The following is a 23,840-nucleotide window of genomic DNA, read 5'->3' on the forward strand; positions in this document are numbered from 1 at the left end:
CGCTAGTTCGCATCGGCAAAGAAGACGAGCAGCTGGTGAACTCTCACGCTTAGGAATGAAATGGGATAACTTTATCAGGGGCGAAGCACCATAAGGTCTCGCCTTGTCGGCGTGTCAAGTCGTAGTCACGGTCCATAATAAACGGGCAAGTGCCACAAAAATTGGGTAAATCCCACTACTCGCCACCGCTCCATACTATGCATGAGTTGAAGGTTCGTCATTACTGCCTAAAACATTATGCTTGGCTTAGCAGCGGTGTCAGAATCCCCGACGAAATTTACCAAGGCGCTCATGTTTCTTATCTAAAACCAGAGGCACAAACGTGCATCTCTACGGTAATGTCGTCTATTTGAAACACCACTCCTTGAAACATATCTGCAAAGTGATGGTGCGTTAGTGGACCGGTGGCGGGTAAATCAGTAAGGAGTAAAGGTTTTGCTGTGCACACTGCATGCTTCGGCCCTCCCCAGGTCTCACTTTAATGGAGCTGAAACACCCTTACCGACATGCTTCACCCCTCCCCAGTTTTTCTTCATAAAACACGTGGAAAATGTTATCACCAAGCGTTTAGCCTATAGGAAGTTCGTGCTTTTAATGTCCGGCAAGAAGCTCGGGGCCCGCAGGGTTTTCCGGCAGGACAACGGAGCAGTTGAGCCAGGATCGTGAAGCAGTAAAGATCTCTCTCTCTCTCTTTTCTCTCTCTCTCTCTTGTTCGGGACTCCGTGTCACCTCTGAGGGCTTCAGCTGACCACTGGCCTTGAGTCCACAGTGTATAAGTGTATTATATATGTGCTGTGAGTCATTTGTTGTGTATGAATTAAAGCAGTGTTTTGTGGAATTCGTTATCTTGTACCCAGCGCTCATAGCTGGTAGCGACAATGTCGCGAAGGCCGGCTTGCAGCAGGAGGTGGGAGCGTTCCGATTGTAAACCTGGACGTGCCCATATATTGCTCGAAAGTTCCGAGAGGTGTTGTGGCTGCAGTAGCAATAATCTGCAGTGGCTGATAAAATACTTGTCCTGTTTTTTCGTCCGCTTCAACTCATTTCAGTGAATGTCATAATTTCCACACTACAGTTAACGACAACAGTTAACGTCTCCTATGCTTTCCTTAGCCTAACTTTCCGTTCGATTCATTTGACTGTGTCTTACAAAGAAACAAGCGCTTCGGGAAAAAAATTGCCCTTCTTTCGTTGACCTGTTTATGAAGACAAAGCACACTTATTTTCATACTGTCGTATCAATCAATCGATAAATCATTTTATTCACCCAATTATTACGTTGCTCGGCTATTCAAGCTCGATAATAAACCTGCCTGGTGGTTGGTGCCTCTGGCGTCGCCGGTGGGTACCCGTAACACCAAACTGGTGCGTTTGGTATACGATGAAAGCGAGGGCCTTTATGACGCGATGCAATTGCATTGGGCAATGGCATGGCTTTCGCCTGTGGCGCAAGAAAGGGCCGGCTGGCATTTGGCCCAATTATCGTGTTGCACTCGCTGAGCACCGAACACTGTCGAAGAAACAGGCGACGGCCATTATTTTATGTGGTGATAACCATAATTTCTGGGGTTTCGCGCGCCAAAACCACGATATGATTGAGGCACGCCGCATCGGAGGACTCCGTTAATTTCCACCATCTGGTGTTCTTTTACGTGCACTGGCGTCGTACAATACCCGGGCCTCTGACATTTCCCCTCCATCGAAATGCAACAGCTGCGGCTGAGATCGGACCCACGGATTTCGGCTCAGCGGCATTTTGTGTGGATATACTTTGAACTTTGAATTATGTGCATTACATTGCGTTGCGTAGGGTGATGTAATTTGATAAAGCACCGCCTGCGGGGCGAACAATGACTTTTCCTTGCAGGCACAATGCTCTTTTTCATTCTAAATGCTACTTATGAGGCCCATGAAGCGATACCTGGAATAAAAGATATTCTCGAAATAATGCCAATAACCTAGACTCGCTGAAGAAGCCAGCAAGTGACTGTACAGTGTGAGAGTCATTCAACCATTTGGTAGCATGATTTGACATAGCCTGTGAAGAAAATATATTCTCAAAGTGATGCCAATAACCTAGACTCACTGAAGAAGCCAGCAAGTGACTGTACAGTGTGAGAGTCATTCAACCATTTGGTAGCATGATTTGACATAGCCTGTGAAGAAAATATATTCTCAAAATGATGCCAATAACCTAGACTCGCTGAAGAAGCCAGCAAGTGACTGTACAGTGTGAGAGTTCTTCAACCATTTGGTAGCATGATTTGACATAGCCTGTGAAGAAAATATATTCTCAAAATAATGCCAATAACCTAGACTCTCGCTGAAAAAGCCAGCAAGTTACTGTACAGTGTGAGAGTTCTTCAAACATTTGGTAGCATGATTTGACATAGCCTGTGAAGAAAATATATTCTCAAAATAATGCCAATAACCTAGACTCGCCGAAGAAGCCAGCAAGTGACTGTACAGTGTGAGAGTTCTTCAACCATTTGGTAGCATGATTTGACATAGCCTGTGAAGAAAATATATTCTCAAAATAATGCCAATAACCTAGACTCGCTCAAGAAGCCAGCAAGTGACTGTACAGTGTGAGAGTTCTTCAACCATTTAATAGCATGATTTGACATAGCCTGTGAGGAATAATTGATTACAGGTACAATTTTGCACAAGTAGATAGTAGGTAGCCTAATACACAGCCTATGTGCTCGCCTTGACTTCATTACCTGTTGACTTTTTTATGGCTGCAACTAAAAAAAAAACGGGCTTCTTGATCGTCTCCACTTGTGGTTTATTACATAGCAATGGCCTCAGCTCAGTCCTGTTTGACTTCTTAATGGAGCATGCTAGGGCGTTTTAGTCAGCTGCCTGTTCGCAGTATTTAGGTTCCATGGTGCAAAAAAAAAAAAAAAGAACGTTATTCGCCGTCATTACCACGGGCTTTGCTGGCTAACACTATCCGGGGAAAAAACTTGTACAATGCATAAAGATCCAAGAACGTTGGGGAGCGTGCAGCCGCCATAGTAGCACAAATGTCAGGGTAACACAGGCATAATGCAGAGGTTATGTCTTTGGCCGCCACCAGCTGCAGGTATTAACGTGATAGCGTTAAGGAGATCGTTTCGCAGAAATTCCGGTGTCGGTGTTGGCGTCGGTGTCGGCGTCGTTGGTTGTGAGCAAAAAATCATCATCTCTTCCGTGACCGAAAAATCTAAAAGATGCAAATAAAATAAATAATAATAATAATAATAATCTTAGGTTCGAGCGAGCATCAAACCCAGGCAGTCTGCGTGGCAAGCAAATGTTTTACCACATATCCACGCTATTATTTGAAACTGCTAGGCAAACGAACACTATATGAATGTCATGTAGTGGAAGGAGTCGTCTTAACGCAATAAATATTGCGTGGCAGAAGCGTAGAATTGCGCCAGGCGTCAAAACATGTGAATTGCGAAATTAGTGGGTGTTTTAAAGGCTAACCCATTACAAAGCGCTCAGGCATATTTAATCATCAGCAGCTGCAAAAGCATCTACAAAGTGAGCAGCTGCGCAAGTTCGCGCATTGCCTTACGGACGCGTAATGGGCCCTTCGCTGATTCGCAAAAGGAGCCATTATTGTGTTGTGGACACTTAATAACTGTACTTGCAGTATACGCATTCTAGGATAGTTTGAAACGGCCAGTGTTACGCGCACAGTCGTTCGTTTCCTTACGGCACTGTTGAGGTATGCACCGAGAACCGAAGCCAGGCTAGCATTTGGGAAAGCGATGCGCACAGGGCTCGATTACGCTATCGCGTTCTACTCTTGAAGGCGAAGCGCAAGCGTCCTCCAAGTTTTTACTTTAGAGCGCATCTCTTAAAGGGGCCCTGCAACACCTTTCTTAGTTATATTGGAATAGTCTCATTATTGACGTATGACTCTTCACGAGTCATATGCCGCAAAAATTTTTCGAATCCGTCGAGTCTAAGTGGTGTTACCAAATTATAGAGATCACGTTCCGCAGCTTTCTCCCTCAACTCAACGCCGCGAGCGCGCGGAGAGCTAGGCAGCGACTCGAGGGAGGGAGCGCAGACGAGCGAGGCTCCGCCCAAGAGCGCCGGCGGAAATTTTTTCTTCATTTTTTTCTCTCTGACGTCTGGGCGCAACCACGTGGTCTGTGCCGCCACTTCCGGTCGGCTTGCGTCGTTCTCGTCGAGCGGAGCCGATGTGTATCGCGCGTGCTTGAAAACTGCGCGTCGGTTTGGTAATGTTGGGTGTGCACCTCGAACGCCGTAGTGTTTTCATCGCTCTGCCAACCATGGAAGCAAGCCTGCGCGCTCGTTCGGAACGAATGACAGCTGAGATCGGTTTCGGCCCACACTCCGATACACCGCCTCGTAAGACGGCACTGGCAGACGACCCCGAAGCGCCGCCATTACCGGACGCCAGCATTGTTATCGGAGACATGCTGCACGGCTGCCTCGGTCGGTCGTGAGAACGTGCCGACGATGCAGTTCCCAGCTGACGAGGCAACACTCGAACGGCTGCCACTCTCAACGGCAACCGGCGATGGTCAAAAGCACAGAAATATTCACGTTTTAGGCACTGCGCATGGCGAAGAAAACGGAACCACGCAACTACGAGCAGACGAGCTGTCGGTGAGACCGGAAGTGCTAATATTAATGTTTGTTCGGTGTTTTTAACGCGATAACAGAATATAAACAAACGTTTTATCTACTTATTGAACTCAAAATTAACAACGAAAGTAATAATGAGGGTGTTATCGTGATTATAACATCAGCCAATGGTGGAACTGCCGACAATCGCGTCATATTTTGCGGACTAATACATCATTTGTCGAGAGAAGAGGGAGCGATTTTCAGCTGACTTTGAGAATTTATTGTAAATTCCAGGCCGTGCGCATCGCTATAATATTTGGCTCGCGTGTTCTCGGGAGCCTCGACTACCGATCGGCAGCGTTTTTTGAGCATGCTCGAAAAGTGTTGCAGGGCCCCTTTAAGGCCCGAACACACGTACGCGTTGCAGCGCGTCAACGCGTGACTTTTTGACGCGGCGCCGCGCCCTCACCTTATGGGGAGAGAGGGCGCGCGGCTACGCGAAGCTGCGCGCCCTCCCTCTCCATAGGGAGAGGGCGTGGTGCCGCGTCAAAAAGTCAAGCGTTGACGCGCTGCAACGCGTACGTGTGTTCGGGCCTTTAGGCGCCCGTCCCTGCGTTGAGCGGCGTCGCCGTCGCCGTCAGTGGCGCAACCGACAGACACGAAGAAATAAAATGAGAAAAAAATACATAGGATCGAGTGGGATTTGAACCCGGGATCTCTGCGTGGCAGTCGAGAATTCTACCACAGAGCCACGCTGCTTTTTTTTCTTTATTGCACAGAGCCACGCTGGTGCACGGAACTCATTTGCAAAAAGACCCTATACAGGCGTCCTGTCGGGCAAGGAATCGTGTTAACCTATGTAGTATAGCGCGGCAGAAGAGCAAAATAACAACCAGTCATCGCACAATGCTAATTGCGCAACGAAGTGTGTGGTTTAATGCTTCCCAGCCAGTGCAAAGAGCTCAGCCATAATTATTCATCGTGATCAGCCGCATGCAGCATCAAAAAAGTACATATGATACCTTACAGATGTGTAGCGGGTTCCTCGCTTATCCGCGGAAAGACGAATAATGGCGTAGTGGGTGCTGTCCTACTTCATAAAAATTATGATTTATGGCGTAATCGATACCTTGCCGAAAGCCAGAACTTCAAACACAGTAGGCATTGCCCAAACACGAAGCTTCGCTCAGACTTCACATTAGGCAGTATCGTAATCGTCGGTGAATTCTTTTTGTCCACTTTAATTTCTTCTCTTACAGCTTCAAAGGAAATAAGAAGCATTTGGTCATACGGTCATGCAACCACGCAAAGACAGAGCGAGAGGGAGCTCTTTATTGAAAGGCAGACAATTTAGCCGGCGTGTGTAAATTCGCTGACTTGCTACTCTGCGTGGGGAAGGGGATTGGGGAGTGGAAGACACAAAGAGAGAGAGAGAGATTGAAAAAAATGTAAAAAGTTAAAATAGAATAAAAAAGAGGTAAAAACAGAAGCTGAGCTTTTTGTATCTTGGGCGGGGACGCGTGCTGACAGTGCCTTATTACGTGCTTTCAGGGTGCCATTAAAGTTTGTCGAGCTGACCGATGCTCTCTAAATATCTGAATAGTAGTTTCATCGGTTGCCTCTGTTGCAAACCGTTCTTGCGTGACGGTATTCCTTACAGGGGAGTTCGCGGGTAGATGTTTCCAATGGTCTCATTTTGAGAATGGAACTTGCCATTTCCGGCAGTACTTACTACTGCGATACAAGACAGCATACAGGTGCATTAGGCATGCTCACGCCACAATTTGTTTTGGCAAAGCCGCCATGATTTTGTCGATGCATCAACGCGCATGCGCAGTTCACGTTGTAAGGGTGAAAAGACCTGTGGTGACCTCACAGACCTTGCATTGCCGGAACCAAGGCAAATTCTGGCCTCCGTTCGTGGCATCAACATTTTCCATACGCATATCTATGCACTTGTCATACAATGGCATACTTATATGATTCCATATGAATGGACAATAAAGGTACAGTCCAGTCAACTGTTAAACAGGACACGGCGTTTTGTATCTCCAATCGATTGTTAGTGAGATGTGGGGCAAAACGCAGACAAATTCTGATGGGTAAATGTTTGTCTAATGGACTATATTGTATCAGACTGCAGCTTATCAGTGTGACTGTACGTCACACTCAGTCTGTCCTCCTTTGTTTCCTTTCCCTCTCTTCATATCGCTCGCTTTAAAAATGGCTCGAAATAAACCGCCTGCCTCTTTTGGTTGGCGCAGCTCTAGCCACCATGACTGCCTCCTTCTTTTAGAGGCACAATACATATATCAGAGGATTTTTTTACCAATAGGGGTACGAGTAGCGTTTAGTTATGCGCATTTCACCGATTTCCAACTGCTCCCTTTAATACTGCACCACACCGTATGTGATCTTTTCATTTCTTCTTCGGTGTCATCTCACGCACCACTTAGCTGTCCCGCTTGTAACACCGTTTGCGGCGCATTTCCTAGTACGAACTTTCTGGGACAACTTCAGAGCAAATTCATTATTGTTCTCGGGGCTACAACTTCCAGTTCTATGAATGTTTGCCCGCCACGGTGGCGTAGTCCTTATGGCGCTCGACTGCTGACCCGCAGGTCACGGGATCGAACTCGGGCCTCGGCGGTCGCATTTTCTGATGGAGGTGAAAATGCTTGAGGCCCGTGTACTTAGATTTAGGTGCGCGTTGAAGAACCCCAGGTGGTCGAAATTTCCGGAGCCCTCCCCTACGGTGTGCCCCATAATCATATCGTGGTTTTGGGATGTTAAACCCCAACAAATATATTATTATTATGTAAATATGTCGGCGTAAGAAAGCGCGCCATTTCACCTTTTCGATGCCACCATCAGCTCGTCTTACGTCCACTGCAGGATAAAGGTCCTTCCCAATGAGCTCCAACCCACCCTGCCCTGTGCCAGCTTCATTCCATTTCTATGCCTCCAAATTTCTTAATTTCGGCGCACCACACAACCCTTTGCCGTCCTTGGCCACGCTTCCCATCGCTTCGTGTCCATTCCAAGATTAACACGCTACAAAAGAGAACACAAATAACGCTTGGTGCTTGAACATTTTATTGCACTTTTTATTGTCGCAGGATGTGACTTTGTACAAATGCAAGCGAAAATGAGTTTGTAAATAAAGAAACCCAACAATATGCTCTATACCACCTCTTTCCCGCGACATTTCTAAAGGCAATAAGCCACGATGCACGCCGAATTATGCGCCATGATGAAAGCGTCACCACTGTGACCATTGATACAAGTATTTAAGTTTTTTTTTGCCTACAATAAAAACATCGAAAACACATTGTAAGAAATAAATAATATTTTTAAATTACTTAGCTGTCCCATTACCAAAGCTTTCTAGATGCAGAAGTGCCGCCAGCCACAGTTTGTGTAATGGACCCGAAGCTTCGGTATCCGTTCGGCCCCTTCTTGGGGGTCGATCATGTAGGTCGTGGAAGCGGCATTGTTTCCCAAGGACGTGCCCCAAAAGTCCCTGTACAAATTTACGAGGGCGGCTAGCAGAAGGCTGGGAACACTAGTCGTACCGCAAGGTGGTTGACGATTTAGAGCCCACAGGCAACCTCCAGCGGGCGTCAAGACAGCATCCACATGAATGGTTCTTGATGCAACCTGCTCCCGGCGGCGGTGGAGACTGGTTGGAGGTCTTATCCGCGTAGAGTTTACAATGAGCGTATGTAAGGGCCAAGTCGGTACTCAACTCGACATGATCGCCATAGTGTAGCGCGAACACACACGAATACACGGTGACATACAACACAAGCGCGTCCGTGTACTTGTATTTGTATGTTCGCGTTACACTATGACGATCTCCAAACAGCAAGTAGCCCAACAACAAGTCCTCCTCAACTTCACATCCCAAAATTGATAAGGTTATTGCACTAAAAACGTGCTGCGGATAACTTTGGCTTCGTATATTTGCCGCATCGTAGTTCCTGAACGGAAAATATAAATAAGTTATTTGATCTCAACGGAAGCCAAGTATCTGAATAATGAAAACCACCTTTCCTGTAATATTGCAATTTCATCGAAGCACCTGATTCAAGCGCGTGAAACCTGCGCGAATGAACACAGCTATCGGTCGTGAGGGTTGTGTCGCGCCGTGATACAATCTGACAGTCGCGTTACTTACGACATGCGTTGTGTTGATTTGAAACGATGGAGTTGAAAATCTCGGCCACTTGGTGGTCTATAACATGCACCTTAATGCAACTGGAAAAGCATTCTTGCATCCTGCGACCATCGGCAAGTGGCCGCCGCGACAGGAGATCGAACCCACGGCCTTCTGCTTCATAGCAGAACCACATGGCCAGTGATTCACCACGCCGGGTAGCAGACGCTCTCATCATTCAGTGCCCAACACTACACAAGGGCGAAGACGGAAACAACACGAGCGCAAAGTCTCGACTAGTTTATTGGAGACAAGAGCAACACTTTAAATAAAATAACCGTCGCAAACACACCTGTTGGCAACTCGCAGTCGTACTGACATGCCACGGCCCGCTTTCACATTTACATTATTGTACACTTAGACGTAAATGTGATTGCGGATCATGGTGTCTCAATACAACCACGTGTTTAGTTACCCCCAGCTGTGCTGGAGAAGATGGTGCATTTAAGTGTCGCTCTGGTTTCTAATACACCAGTTAAGAGTTTACAGTCTTGTTGTTCCAGTCTGTTCTTCGCCCTTGTCTACGTTGCACATTGAATGATCAATCACTACAAACTCGCCCAACTGTCAGTTCTTTAGCAGATGCTTTGCAGTGAAACTCTGCGTCGCTAGTCAGCGGACACCTTATAACTTTAACACCGCAGCACACAAGGTCTACTGGCCACGGCACCGTCCTACTTCACGAACTGTGCCACCGCCCGAAACACCGTGAAGAAGACGTCCAGGACTTCGTCCGGAAAGAGCTTGACGAAGAGAAGGTAGAACTTATCCGGCAAAGTCATGGCCCGGTAGCAAGGGCGAGGTCTGACGTCCTTCACGGCAAAACTCATCTGATCCACGACTTCCATGGGATTCTCGCGAATGAGCAGGTCAAACATTCCTTTCAGAAACTTGGCCCAACGGTCCACGCTGTCCTCCGGAATGAGCTTCCTCGCCTCGTCGGGTAGGAGCTTGAGGTCTGCCTCCACGAACTTCGGGCAGGCTACGTTCTCGAGAATGTTTGTCCTGCAATAAGGAACAGTAATAAGCGTATATCATTACGGCACCCTATCAACAAGACGATTGTTGTTATGCAGCTTTGGATATTTCCTAAAATATAGTGCGCTGCAAGTACGATTGTCGACTTTGTATGATTACCGATTGTGTAAGCATGCAAACAGGAGTTCAAAACTATACCGGTCTTTCTTAAGCCCATTTCCAGGTTACAAAATAACACCCCTATATATCCAAAAAACGGCAGAAATAGGAAGATGGAAGCTTGCGATGAAAAAATTCGTAAACAGAGGGTGGGTGCTCGAGCCGACGTTTCGACAAGTGGACTTGTCTTCTTCAAGGCTGGAACAGCGTTCCAAGAGCACAAGTGGCCTTTTCTTCTTCAAGCTTTGAACTGCGTTGCAGCCTTGAAGACAAGTGCACTTGTCGAAACGTCAGCTCAAGCACCCACCCCCTGTTTACGGATTTTTTCACTACTTTATATGCAACACGGAAAAAGGAATGCTGGAAAATACAAACCGTAGGAGCAATATGTGGACAACAAAGGCTTGAAAATAGCCTACCAAGGTTACTAAACAGAATGATCACCGAAATGGTTCAATTAGAGCACATGGCCTTTACAGCTATTCGCAGTTAGTGTCACCTCCAAATTGATGCTCCTTGATATAAAAAAAAACTCCTTTTTTGTGATTTATCTGGAAAAGTTAGTGTGGATTAACTTCAATATGTTAACAGCGCATAGAACGATTAGGAATGGACAAGACAACAGAGGTAAAGAGCGCTGACTTTCAACTAGTTTTATTTCGATAAGAAGTGCATGTATACATGGCGAGGGAAAGGGCGCTAGACAAGAAAAGAAAACAAAGGATGTACAGGTGCCGCCATCGTTGAAACGTCATCTCCAATACAGCGCGCATATCACCACGTGCGCCCTAAAACCCAGCCAGGTAATCAATTTCTTGATTTAGAAGCGCAATAGAAGGAGTCCTAACGCATTTATCTCCTAGCTCATGTATCAAATCTGCTTCAGTAACTTCGCGAGTTAGCTGATCCCTATGTCTCGCCATCACTTTGCTCTGATTGAAGCAGGGTGTACACCCGCAGTCACGGTAATGAATTCTAATATGACCCTGGACCGTATTGAAGACGTTATTGTGGTGTTCGCGCAAGCGGTCATTTAGACATCTAAATGGTGAAACGGGCAGATGCCTAAATTACCGCTTGCGCGAACACCACAATAACGTCTTCAATACGGTCCAGGGTCACGTTGGAATTCATTGCCGTGACTGCGGTTGTACACCCTGCTTCAATCAGAGCAAAGTGATGGCGAGACATAGGGATCAGCTAACTCGCGAAGTTACTGAAGCAGATTTGATACATGAGCTAGGAGATAAATGCGTTAGGACTCCTTCTATTGCGCTTCTAAATCAAGAAATTGATTACCTGGCTGGGTTTTAGGGCGCACGTGGTGATATGCGCGCTGTATTGGAGATGACGAGGCAACGATGGCAGCACCTGTACATCCTCTCTCTTCGTTTCTTGTCTAGCGCCCTCTCCCTTGTCATGTATTTATGCACTTCTTATCGAAATAAAACTAGTTGAAAGTCAGCGCTCTTTACCTCTATTGTCTCGTCCCTTCCTAATCGTTCTATGCGCTGTCAACATTTTGAAATGAATCCACACCAGCTTACCCAAGCGTCAACCCTTGCAAGCTACATTTTGTGTTTCGTTCCTGCTCTACATCGAGCAAAATTATATTTGTAAAATATTACATACCTTGTGCTTTTTATGCGTCTCCGCAAAAGACTGCATTTATTGTGTAAAATTAGAGTATTTTATTGCACTCCTCTGTGTTCATTGTATTATTTATTCTTGAAGAGTGTTGGTGTGTAATTGCTATATCACCCTGTAATCACCAATGAGGGAGCTTGCGGCATCGTCAAGCTGTGCACGTGACAGCTTTTTTCGCCCGCGCTTTCGTATCATTACGCTGTATTGACGCGAAAATAAGCGTCATTACCATTGTCATCATCTTTCTATATTTGGCTCACCTGTACGCTGTGGGTTCTACGGCTGCAACGTCCACGCCTTCCTCCTCGCATTCTCTTCGAAGGCCATCCACCAGTGACAGCGTGGCGTGCTTACTCATGCAATACACGGTGATTCCTGGTATGGTTGCTCGGCCTACGGTGGGTCAGTCAAATGAGCTCGTTCAGAAACTTCTGTATTCATATAGCACATGCAATGCTAACCTAGAGTCTCGTAGGACTGTAGGCTAAAACAGCGGTGGTCATTAACTATGCAAGTCTCACAACCATACTACTTATTACGTCATATGCTGCCATTCAAATTGAATGTCCTCAACATCGACAGGCACAACCACGAAGTATTTAGACACCATGTATATATCAGCTCTTACCAAGAGCAACAATACAATATTTTCATCTAGCAGTTTCTTGCTCCATGGAATACACACTAGTTAGGAAAAAATTTACCCCTTCTTTGTGAGTATTAAAATGTTAGCACCTTCCTAAACTACATGCCCGCTCCAGAAAAACTACACCACCATAGCAGTCTCCTGTAAAACATTACTATTTAGTACACATTGAAAAAAAATATTTCTTGACAAGACTACGCCATAGGCACCATCATTCGGTATTAGCAATCGTTTATAGCCTAAAGCACTCGCATATGTTCACGAATATGGAAATAGCATCACTTTGAAAACATGTACATCTTATTCTGCACTCACAAAGACCACTTGTGACGATGACTAGGCATGCAGCGTAAGGTATGCAGCGGTATGCAGCGCAACATTACTCTTTAGGAGAGACCGAAAGTAATATCTGTTTACTGTACTACAGGATAGACGCCATTAGCCGGTATAAGCAATCATTTGAAACCTAACACACTCGCATACGCTACCGAAAATGAAAAACGTATCACTTTAAAAGTATATCGATGATGTACTTACAAAGACCACTAGTGACCATGACTAGACGACCTTTGGACTTCTTCAGCAATGGAAGAAACGCTTTGGTTACTCGTATGTGTCCGAACACGTTCACCTCGAAGATCTGCTTGATCCTTTCCATTGAATTCCATTCGACTGGGCCCACCGCAGCTATGCCTGCATTGGCCAGCACTGCCCAGAGCACTGTAAGTCACCGAAACGAATAAGGACGAAACGTTGAAGCCCACCGGCAGAGCAAATATGCATGTTTATGCACACAAAAACAGCAGATTTCATTTCTACCTTGTTTTGCAATATTAGCTAGCTGTGGTCACTGCTAATGAGCGCCGTCATCTGTTCCTTTGTTCTCACTTCTGTGCCTGTTGTCCTCTGGAACAAGGAATGCATTACACACTAATAGATCATGCTTCTATTCGCAAATACTACATGCTACACGTGACCATTAATTTGCTCATATGTAGTCGTTTCCTTTTTTTTAGCAAACCTTCCTGGCGCTCCAACACATCGAAGACGTCCCCAAGACCCATGGCCTACTGGCTGTCATTTAAACGGAGAAACTTGCCCTCCACCGCTCCCCACTTTCTCCGCTGGCTTCAAATAATCTCTTCCGCTTCATCCACCTTCAAGTTTGAGCCAGAACTGCTTGAAACAGTCTTTGAATTACATAAACGCGGTGGTTTTTCTCTGTTATCCTTCTCAGAGCTCGTCGCCTCTCACCTTGTGAAGACGTTAAACTAGGTTAGAATTATTCAGCCCAGATGTTTTTTACCGAGTTTAAACGCTCGGCACTAAGTTTCTTGGGAGCACTAGTTTTTGCCAAATCATCTCACCATTGGATCCTAGGTTTGCCGTGACTGTTTCAAGTGCTTTCTCCACTTGTTCCTCCTTGGTGATATCTAGCTGGAGGACGCATACGTTGGGCCGTTTGGCAAGATCTTTGGCGCCGTCGCAAGTTGCATTCAGGCAGCCGGCAAACACAGTGAAACCGTCGTCCGCAAAGCGCTTCGCTGCGTGATGCCCGAAGCCCGTGTCACAACCTAAAAGCGAGATTCATTCAGTCAATTCAATTTTCCATTACCCTCTACCGTAGTTCACACCCTGCTGGAATTCCTTTTTTGGGGCTGGCCATGTCTACACCTGATGTTTAACATCCGAATGCATCTGAACTTTTACTGCAATTTCATGAATGCTTTTTTTTAATTATACGTTGCTTAAGAGATGTTAGCGCGTTTATAGTGCACCGGCTACTCCTTTCCAGAGGTATGAAAAATCGCAGTCAGGAAGAAAAAATACATGAAAGAATACCTTGGGAAAATTCACGCAAGTCAGTCAAGCCATAATTGTGTACCAAGTGTACACGAAGTGCATTCACGTAGCAACAAGAAAAAGAACACAAAATATAGTCCAGTCAAATAACACTATAGTTCACATAAAGTGCAATCGCACGAACACCGCATATGCTGAAAATAACACTGCACGTAACGGCCTGTCACTTAACAACACTGAAATTGGCTACGTCCATTCACAGGGACACAGAATTTCATGCATGAAGCGACACAAAACGCGAATCCGTCAGGCCAAATTACATACTTTTCTCACTCAAATATTTATTTATTTATTTATTTATTTATTTATTTATTTATTTATTTATTTATTTATTTATTTATTAAACTTCTAGGTGTGTTTCAAGTTTATGCGCGTTTGACGGTTATTACGCACATAAAACTTTTTTATTGCTATATTCCAAGTTGAAAACAGAGGAACAAGAAGCCAGTAATACCCCTTGTATCATATTTCACTGAGTATGGTGCCTCATGATTGCTGACTAAGCGAGTAAAACTTATGAAAATCATATTGTTTCAATTTCGGTATACCACAGTAAAGTTACAGTGAGAGCTATTTCAACAATGTATTAACTAATTCAACCTTTTTTATGGTAAGTATGCTATAAAGCTGAAATAAAATTTTACTGTTTGTTTTCGAGTGTACCCTTCATAAGCAGAAAAAAAGCAATGAATTCGTAGTAACTTTTCACTAGAAAGAGCTATAAATGGGCATTACAGGCTTAAGTTTTTTTTATGAATATTAGTCAGGCGATTTAATTTCAAATACTACCTTATATAATGTTTCCGGCACATTATTTTGTTTGCCTGTGTTTAGTCATTCGACCAGCTATACGTATATGAAATCTTTGTAACTTGTCTTTCCACGACCTTATCTCACTTAATTCCTGCACTGGTGTCTAGAAAGCGTGAGAGCAATTAAGCGGCTCGCAGCAAACCTCAAGACTGCCGATTTCGTGGCCTCTACTGGCCTTCGACTGTTACTTAAGACATATACCATATTAATCTTCGAATGCACACGTGTCGAGGCAATAGTTAGAGCGTTTCACCCATTTACCGATAGTTAGTGTTTATTATTATCGCATTGGCGCATTTCGTTGTATTGTTGATCTCAAGATGTCTGCTTTCTCCTGCAGTGCTTCCTGTTTACATCACCCTTATCAGAGACCGGTTAAGACAAAGTGTAGCCTTGGCTCCCTCGTCAGCCTACCCGGATGAATGCTATCGAAGATTGGAGTATAAGATCTAGAGGTCGGACGGGCGTAGGCCGTCGTGTTTCAATGACCACTTTTAGTTTCACCTTGTGCCTAACCAAGTCGGCTTTCGTCTCGCCAAGCAGGCTTAACTTTATGTCTAGTCGACTAAATAAAAATCAGTGCGCGTTGTCGCAACACTGCGTAATAGTAGAAAGACAGTCCTTTGTACGTATCTTTGTTTGCAATGTGGCTTTCAATTTGCGATTTGCAATTTTCATATAAACCTTTTCTGTGCTCTCAAACAGACTTGCAAAGCCTTCTTCCGTCGCATACTGCGAGCAGCGCCTTGGATTGATATCGTTCATCGCTTACGCCATGACATTGGCCCCCGGTCGCTGTAGGCGGACCAAGGCACTAAGGTCCATAGAAAGTTTCACGATGAGTATAGACATCTTATACTTTGCTCAACCTATATCCTTTTTGATAGCGTACCGTTAACTAAAGGCACAAATTAGCATGCTCGCTATCTCTACCTTTTTGGGGCAATGAAAGCGAGCATGCTTGTAACTGTCTCCTAGCTGTTCTACGTTGTGGGCCACAAAACCAATTAGTGCTATACGTAAGAAAACTGCACCATCAACTAATGGACAAACGGCATGATATTTTTCACTGGTTGCCAGGTCAATGTGGCATCATCACTTCCGTAACGAGCATGCCGATGATTCGACTCAGAAAGCTCACGAAAATGGCGTCATGGAACCCATTCCAATGTGAAAAAGTGACTGTCAAAAAAGTCGCATATGCTTAACATTGCCTGCGCATAATGTCCTAAGGTACGCCATGAAAAGGGTTTTTTTTTTTTTTTCACTTACGCCCAAGGCGAAAGCGCTCTAATTCTGCTCTAAGAATGGTGTGCCGTGAGCGTACGTGCACCGCTTAGTGTGTGTTAGCGTGAGCCGTAAGACGAGCACCCGAGTTGCGTGCCTGATCATGTGTTTTTGTTTTGTCTAGTATGGAACTGCTTGCCGTGAAGGTCACCGCCAGCAGAGCCAGAGCCTTAAGACGCGAATCCAAATTACGTGTCAGATCATGTGCTTTTGTTTGTGTTTTGCCTGAACCACCGGACGTTGTGTCCGAGCCACGTGTCAGATCATGTGCTTTTGTTGTGTCTATTATTAAACGGCTTGCCGTAAATGTCACCGACGGCGGAATCTGAATCACGGGACGTTGTATCCGAGCTACGTCTTAGACCGTGTGCCTAAGCGACCGTGTGACTGGTGTTTTGTCTGTGAGCTAATGGTTCGCCCGTGAAGGACACCGAACGTGAAGTGTGAACCATGCACGGCAGCAACCAGTCCCTACGTGACCGTTTCAAGGATGCATCGACACTACACTATAAGCTGGGACCGGCGGCCGGAGAAACGTATAAAAAACGGCCCCATCCTATGCTTCATCAGTCTGCTCTTCGCCGGAGAAGAGATCGACGCTGGGCAACTCCCGGGACAAAACGCAGCCACCCAGCACCCCCGGTCATCGTGCAGCCGCCGCTGACCCATCTCGCCAGCTTCGACGGTCGCTCATGAACGGCGCCGGTGTTGAAGGACTCTGCTGCGCCCGGTTACGTATGTCATTCGCTTGAACTTGGTGGACTGCGGACTCTAATTATTTGCTCGGCTCTTGGTGTTGGTAATTCATCTGATACTGCTCAGTGTCTTGACATATTTGAATTTTCATGCATGCTGCACTTATCTGAATAATTGTGGAATGTACAATTAGTTCACCCTTGTATTCTAGATAACTGTTCTGTTCGATTGGGAATATCTTTTTCTTTGTTTCAACTCATTATTAAAGTTTTTTTTTGTTCGTTGATTGGAGAAGGCCCTTGACTCTTTCATACCGGCGATTGGCGCAAGCCATACACCAAAGGCCCAACCCCCATGCCACATCATGGGAGAAGCTTGTGCTTCGGCCCCGAGTCGTGACAGTGACAAAGCAACAAAAATTTGCTCGCTCGCACGTGGTGTCGCACGATCTATGTGAAACACGCGCCCGGTTTAGTCCACACTCTCCTTCACCGTACAGACTCTTTAGAAAGGTGCATGGGCTACTACTGTCTCAGATGATTCTCCATGATTTATAAGCCAAAGCGTCGTTAAACTTACAGTTGTTCTTTTGGTCGGTGTACCCTTTCGCGTTTCTTCATCATGTTCATGAAAGCCGCGTACCCACTGTCAAACGTTTCGCGGATTTCCCGCTCCGATGCTATGCCAATATGCCGCCTATGGTTGGGTGTTGCATTCACAAAGGCGTACTCGTTTCGCATCGGTATGGCGGACACCTCTACGTGCGACTCCTGCGGAACCAAGGAGACAATCGAACACCTCCTGTGCAGCTGCGCTCGCTATAACGCCCAGCCATGCCCGCTCCGGATGCTTCAGGATCAACTGGACCCCAGACTATTTTTGTAGACAAGATTCTAGGACCTTGGACATGTGCCTCGAGAGCGCAGAAGGCAACTAAATTGCTGCTGAAGTACCTGAAAGCAACACATCTGAGCGACCACCTGTAGACTGGATGTGCTCCCTCAAGTGTGCTCGTGATTGTGTCCATCCCTCTTCTCTTCCTCTGTCTCTCTTTTCGCCCCCTCATCCCTCTCCCCCAGTGCAGGGTAGGAAACCGGACGTGCGTCTGGTTAACCTCCCTGTCTTTCCTTGCTTCTCTCTCTCTCTCTCTCTCTTCGCAGTGCTAAAGATAAATGTTCCCAAGCTAAACTCAACTTCAGGAATCGCTTCAATCGGATTGGGCGGCGCACATTCTCGCGAATTGTGAGACCAGAAGACAAACTAATTGATCGAATTCGAGGAACCTTCGGCACTCCCACGAGAGGGAGAATAAACGTCCTTATTTCGTTTAGACGTTTATTTTTTAAACGTTTATTCTCCCATGAGAGAGAGAAAGAATAAACGTCTTTATTTCAGGAGAGAGCTCAGGAAAGGAGTCCTTAGTCCAGGATGCCTCGAGCTTGGGCCGCGTCCCGGGCCCTCGCGATCAGCCTTAGCTGATCGTCGAGATTGGAGCTGGCCAAGGCTCCCTCCCACAGCCCATTGGTGTGGTAAGGGTTGAGTGGATTTAATCGAGAATTTGTGCAGTTCAGAGAGCACCGGATGTCGTACTGATTTCTTGTTACAACCGTGTCAACATCGCCAAAGGACACTTGTGGGGCTTCAAGGCAACTAGTTTTCAAAGGACAACAACCAAGGCTACTTCAAATGAAGCAAAACAAACAAGCAAGAGAACTGCAGCTCTTCAGGCATGCGCAATGTCTTGAACACTGCATACCGTTCATTAAGAGAGATAAAGAGACAAGGCCCGGCCATACATTTCTCGTTTTGTCCTCGAGCCGAATTCTCCGCAACCCTATACACTGCCACGGCCGCTGGATACACTGCAGGCCACAGTGCGTGGCACGGCCCCATGCGGCACTGTTCTCGTCGGTCCCCTAAGGTTAACCGTGCACGGAGGCCGGTGTCGCAAGTACACTAGCGAAAGGAAAATGCCGAAGCGCAAGGCTCCATCCTGTTCGCTCACGCCCTCCAGTCTTCCGCAGATGCTATCGCGACCGTGCCGCCGGCGGTTCACAGACACCCGATGAACGAGATTACCGCGCAAGACCTATCCAGTGTGGCGAGGAGGAAGGGCGGGGGGGAACCAACACGCCGCTTTCCTTCTCTGTCACGCGTCCGGAAAAGTTGTTGCCCTCTTGAAAGAAACGGAATAACTGAGCAATAAGCGGCCCTATAGAGGATTTTACGTAAGACAAATGGGCGCCGTTACATTGGGCTGTTAAACACATGTTTTCTTATTTTAGGGTATCGCGACGTCAATTAATAAGGTCACGAAATGTCGAATGCACTATCCCAACCACTTTGATGCGTCTGCACCTACCGTAGCACTGTTTGTTTACAAAACGGCAAGGCTGCAGCCTAATATGGCGGCACCGAAACCCGTCCGTAAAATAGTCCTTGGAATGCGGACTATTATTCCGTTTCCTCCGTGTCGTCACGCTTCATACCGCCGGCGCTGCCCATGTGGACCGCCATGACGTATTTCGAAATGGTCAATCGGGAAGGACCAACACGGAATCCAATTCCGCATTCCATGGTACGGTATAGGCCCCAAGTTAAGAATGAGAAAGTTGAACTAGTAGGTGAGTATTCATCTCAAAAGAAGGTAGATGTGCAAGAGAATTGATCAAGACAACACAAACGCCGATCAACTGAAAAGGCACATGGCGGCGGAAAAGAAAGAATATATAGACACAATAACTTATCTGCGCACGCGAGCGCCACCTGTCAATCCGGCACGACGTGGGGACCGACGCAAGAGATAACTAGTCAGATATTTCACTTCTTCTTTATGCAGGTTAATCTACGGCTGGCTCCCGCATGCGCTTCCACTACTATCGATAAACCGCTCTTAAAGTTCTCGTCGAAGCATTCTAAGGTTGTAAAAAAAACGGAATTGCCGCGTAATGCCTTAAGTCCTATTTCATCAAATTGCGTATGTACGAAATCAGTGCCAGTTTGAACACGCAGGCAATGCAGTTCATTACTTCTTTGTCTACCCACGGCCAGACTGGAAAGACACACGCGCGTTCCATCTTTCCAGTCCGGCCGTGGTCTACCACGCTGGTGAAAACTTAAATACCGGAAGTACGAAGATGCCTGCAAGTTTGTACGGAAGCTTGGCGGTGTCCGTGTTCTTATATTTACATCGAAGCTATATATGGCGAAGTTCTGGTGGATCGCGTCCGCGGACAAAAGTCGCGTAGAATAACAATTTCGGCCAACCGATGAACTGTACTAAACCAGCGTTTTTGCGTCAAAAAAAAAATGATACGGCGTAAAGTAAATATAAAGGTGTACGATTTCGCCGACAAGACAGTATAAAGTGAACAATTTTGCATCAAAGACAAGACCACTTGCACAAGAACCGAACGTCATGCCATTTTTGTACTTTCGAGACAGCAGGGTTTCTTACGTACTACGGGATTTCAATATGAGACCGCCGTTAGCCGCCGCTGATGTAATAACACGCATCGTGCGCAAAGGAACCACAAGGATCTTTGATGGTATGTGACTGTATTCGCTCACTATAGTCAGTATTTATAATATATAAGTTCACTATAGCTATATTCCCTATACCAGACACCCCGCATGACCCGTCACGATGGTCTAGTGGTTATGGTGCTTGACTGCTGACTCGCAGGTCGCGGGATCGAATCCCGGCCGCGTCGGCCGCATGTTCGATGGGGGCGAAAATGACAGAGGCCCGTGTGCTTAGATTTAGGTGCACGTTAAAGAACCCCAGGTGGGCGAAATTGCCAGAGCCCTCCACTACGGCATATCGTTGTTTTGGGACGTTAAATCCCAACAATTATTATTAGCAGACCCACCATATGCAAACTTCGCTGGCTTCCATTTTCACAGTGGAGGGGTTCTCAATTTTTGAAGAATCACTTGCCTACAACTTCAAAAAGTGCTGCCGTCTAGCGGCCGACGACGCTATGAAAAACATTCCGTAGTGTATCTGGCCACCGAAGAGGAGCGCCACTGTCGCTGTTTCTGCGCCGTGCGTACTCTGGTTGCGTAACCTGACATCGCAATGGAGGTTTTAAATGTAGAAAAAAAGCACACACCCCGTCATCTGGCTCGCTGGGGTGTCGACAGACTCATGAGCATTGCTCGCCGTCTAATTACAGTGCGTCCTCCGCAAACCCGCCAGTGTCACGAGCATACTTTCTACGAATGCCTGGAAGAACGCGGCATTTTCGTAAGAGCAAGCTTTCTCGTACAGCTTCGCAGTGGACGGATACTTTTGTGACAGGTTACTTGTGACAGGACAGGATACTTTAGTGACAGTTAGTGACGGGACGGATACCTTAGAGACCTGGATAACGAAGTGTGACATCGTGCATTCGCCCGCGAGTGAAACGTCTATTTGCAGAGGCTCCATGATTCGCGTCGAGAAATTGTCTTACAGTATCGTGGGGCGTCACAACACGCGTGTCACCACGCAAGTACGGAAAACTATGCAGTGATGAGAAGTCGTCGAACAAGGAAAGTCGCCGGAGACAATGTTTGGGCAAGGGAGTCCGAAAGACAACATGCTTTACACTGGATGAAAAAAAAAATGAAACTGAAGCGATGACGTTGCTTCTCACAATGGCCTGTCTTTGGTCCTTGGCTTTCCGGGAGTAACGATGGGAAGTGAACAGTTCTTTGAATTTAATATCAGGGGCCTTAGGCCACCATTATTGTAAAAAAAACTGCGTGGCCATAACCTTAAAGAATGACGCGACAGGTCCGGCGGTAAAAATACGGGGTAGGCTCTCCACCCTCCTTAAGAAGACAAGGGGGGAGGGGGGCTATCGCCCCTCTCGCCCCTCCCACGATTTTATTTTAGATTCATGGGCGCCGCCATCTTGGACTGATAAGCGATTGTTCTACCTATTTTCTGTGTCGTAATATGAAATGATCACGGCCATGAAACGTTGAATGTACCGTCCCAAGCGTTTTCATGCGTGCGAGTTCACCGTAGCACTGTTTGTTTATTTGATACGGACATAAAACTGCGACGTTATCAGTCCAAGATGGCGGCGCTTGAGTGTGTACGGAAAATGGTTTGGCAGAAACGTCGTCGGGACAGACAAGCCCAGTGTCGAAACGCCGGCTCTGGAGGCGCTCACTCTTCGATGATATTCCGTTGCTTCCATCTTCCCTTGGACTTAAGTCTCTTTATGAGACACTGTAGAATAAGAAAAAAAAAATGATCGCCTTTAAACCTGTTCTTATTAGCGGCTGCCACAATACAGACGCTGAAGGCAATATCTTGATGCACGCAATATAACGAAGTAACGGTTTACTAATTTTACTCTCTGTCAGAGGCAGTGCCAGGATGTTTCTTTCTTTGGAAAGAAGGGAGGAAGGGGTCCGCTAAAAATTAAAGAAGTCGTCCGCAGGCAAAAAAAAAACGTATGTGTCACAGAAATTCGGTAAATCCCATTACTCACAGCTGGTCCACTAAATATCAAGTGAACACACGGGCGGCAAACACCAACTAAGCTTTGTGGCCAGACGTAACCAATTATTTACATAGATTTTAATGCTCCGTCAGGGATTAACCAAATTATAAATACCGGGGCCGCACGTGCCAGCTTCACAGGCTAACTATTAGTACGGATTGCTTGGGCGGGGATTTTTTGTGTGTGTGTGTGTCTAGCATGCGCTGCAGGTGCGTAGCGAGAATTCTTTTCGTGGGTGCGGGTGGTTCAACCACTCTGTATGTATGTTCTTGTGTTTATAAGTATGTGTACGTGAGTACATGCACATGCAAAATGCAAAAACTTCGAGGGGTTTGAACCTCCCCCCCCCTCCCCACGACTACGTCAATGGTGCCCTGTAAGGGGAAGTGTGTTTCGCTAGGAGCGAAATAGCATAACGCCACGGAAACAGCAACGCCGCTGCAGGTTTAACCGATAATTACGCTGCATTTTTTCTTGGACATGTGTAAAAAAATTCACAATAGTGCACATCCTAAATTTGCGATAGCTCCTTTCCTGTAAGTGTATGTAGCCCTTGCATTCTTCTTCGGTACTCTGATGTATGTCAGTTCTTGGTTCATTGACTTACTTTCTATATACCTGACAACTTAACATTGACATCTTTGTTCATTCAACTATTACTACTGCTGTTTGATATTCCTTGCTGTGCTAGGATTTCCTAGGTATTTATTTATCGTAACTTCAACTATCCATGGCTACAGGTCCGATAAGTGTTTGTTACCTGCGTAAGTAATGTGAAATAAACTTAGATTTGACTTGAATCACAATATCAGAGGCAAGGAAATCGCTCACCCGTCACCAGCACCGCCTTGCCCTTAGGATCCACTGAGCTCTTCAACGTCCTGTTCCAGAGAAAGCACGCGAGCCAGTAGCTGGCAACCAGGGTCAGTATCCAGGAGCCGAGAAAACCGGCGGCGTCTTTCAACAGGGGAACTCGAAGACACAGCAGGTGCACGGGCAGTATTAAAGTCGCAGTCACCAGCAGCACGGACTGCATGCTGCTTCCAAACCAGGTCGTTTGTTGCTTCAAGGCCGGTATGCCAGTCACTGACTCTCAATAGCCCGCTTCGGACGTCGTCGGTAGCAGTAGCATCGAGTAGAGGCAACGTGTAGCTTGGTCACGCCACGGCCACTTCCCGAAGTCTTTCGCGACGCAGCGACTTAGGCAGCTTTTGTCGATAGGCAACCTGAAGGTCGCCATTGAGAGGGTAGCCACCCCTGTGTCGAAGGTCGGTAAATGCACGAACGCGAGTAAGAAAGGAAGTTTTTTTTTTTTCGTGACGAATCGAAATGCAGCGTTGAATGGGAGAGGGTGGTAAGGGGGAGGGGGTGGAAGGGGCGCAAGTTGGGCATAGACAAAATTGAAAGTGAGCGACCTTGGCAACTGGGGCTGCGC

The 23,840-nt window shown here is 46.4% G+C and overlaps 1 protein-coding gene across 1 annotated transcript; it reads right to left on the reverse strand.

Annotated features, from left to right (window-relative positions):
• Positions 1–9,489: 9,489 nt before the first annotated feature.
• LOC119401522 (D-beta-hydroxybutyrate dehydrogenase, mitochondrial) lies at positions 9,490–23,471 on the reverse strand. Its single transcript, XM_049418161.1, has 6 exons — positions 23,237–23,471; positions 13,613–13,819; positions 12,808–12,965; positions 12,561–12,585; positions 11,860–11,992; positions 9,490–9,820 (listed from the first exon to the last, which is right to left on the reverse strand). The coding sequence occupies exons 1-6, from the start codon at positions 23,439–23,441 to the stop codon at positions 9,490–9,492; spliced, it is 1,059 nt and encodes a 352-aa protein (XP_049274118.1). The 5' UTR covers positions 23,442–23,471.
• Positions 23,472–23,840: the final 369 nt, after the last annotated feature.

Source organism: Rhipicephalus sanguineus, chromosome 8 (assembly GCF_013339695.2).
Source record: "Rhipicephalus sanguineus isolate Rsan-2018 chromosome 8, BIME_Rsan_1.4, whole genome shotgun sequence".
Taxonomy (NCBI): domain Eukaryota; kingdom Metazoa; phylum Arthropoda; class Arachnida; order Ixodida; family Ixodidae; genus Rhipicephalus; species Rhipicephalus sanguineus.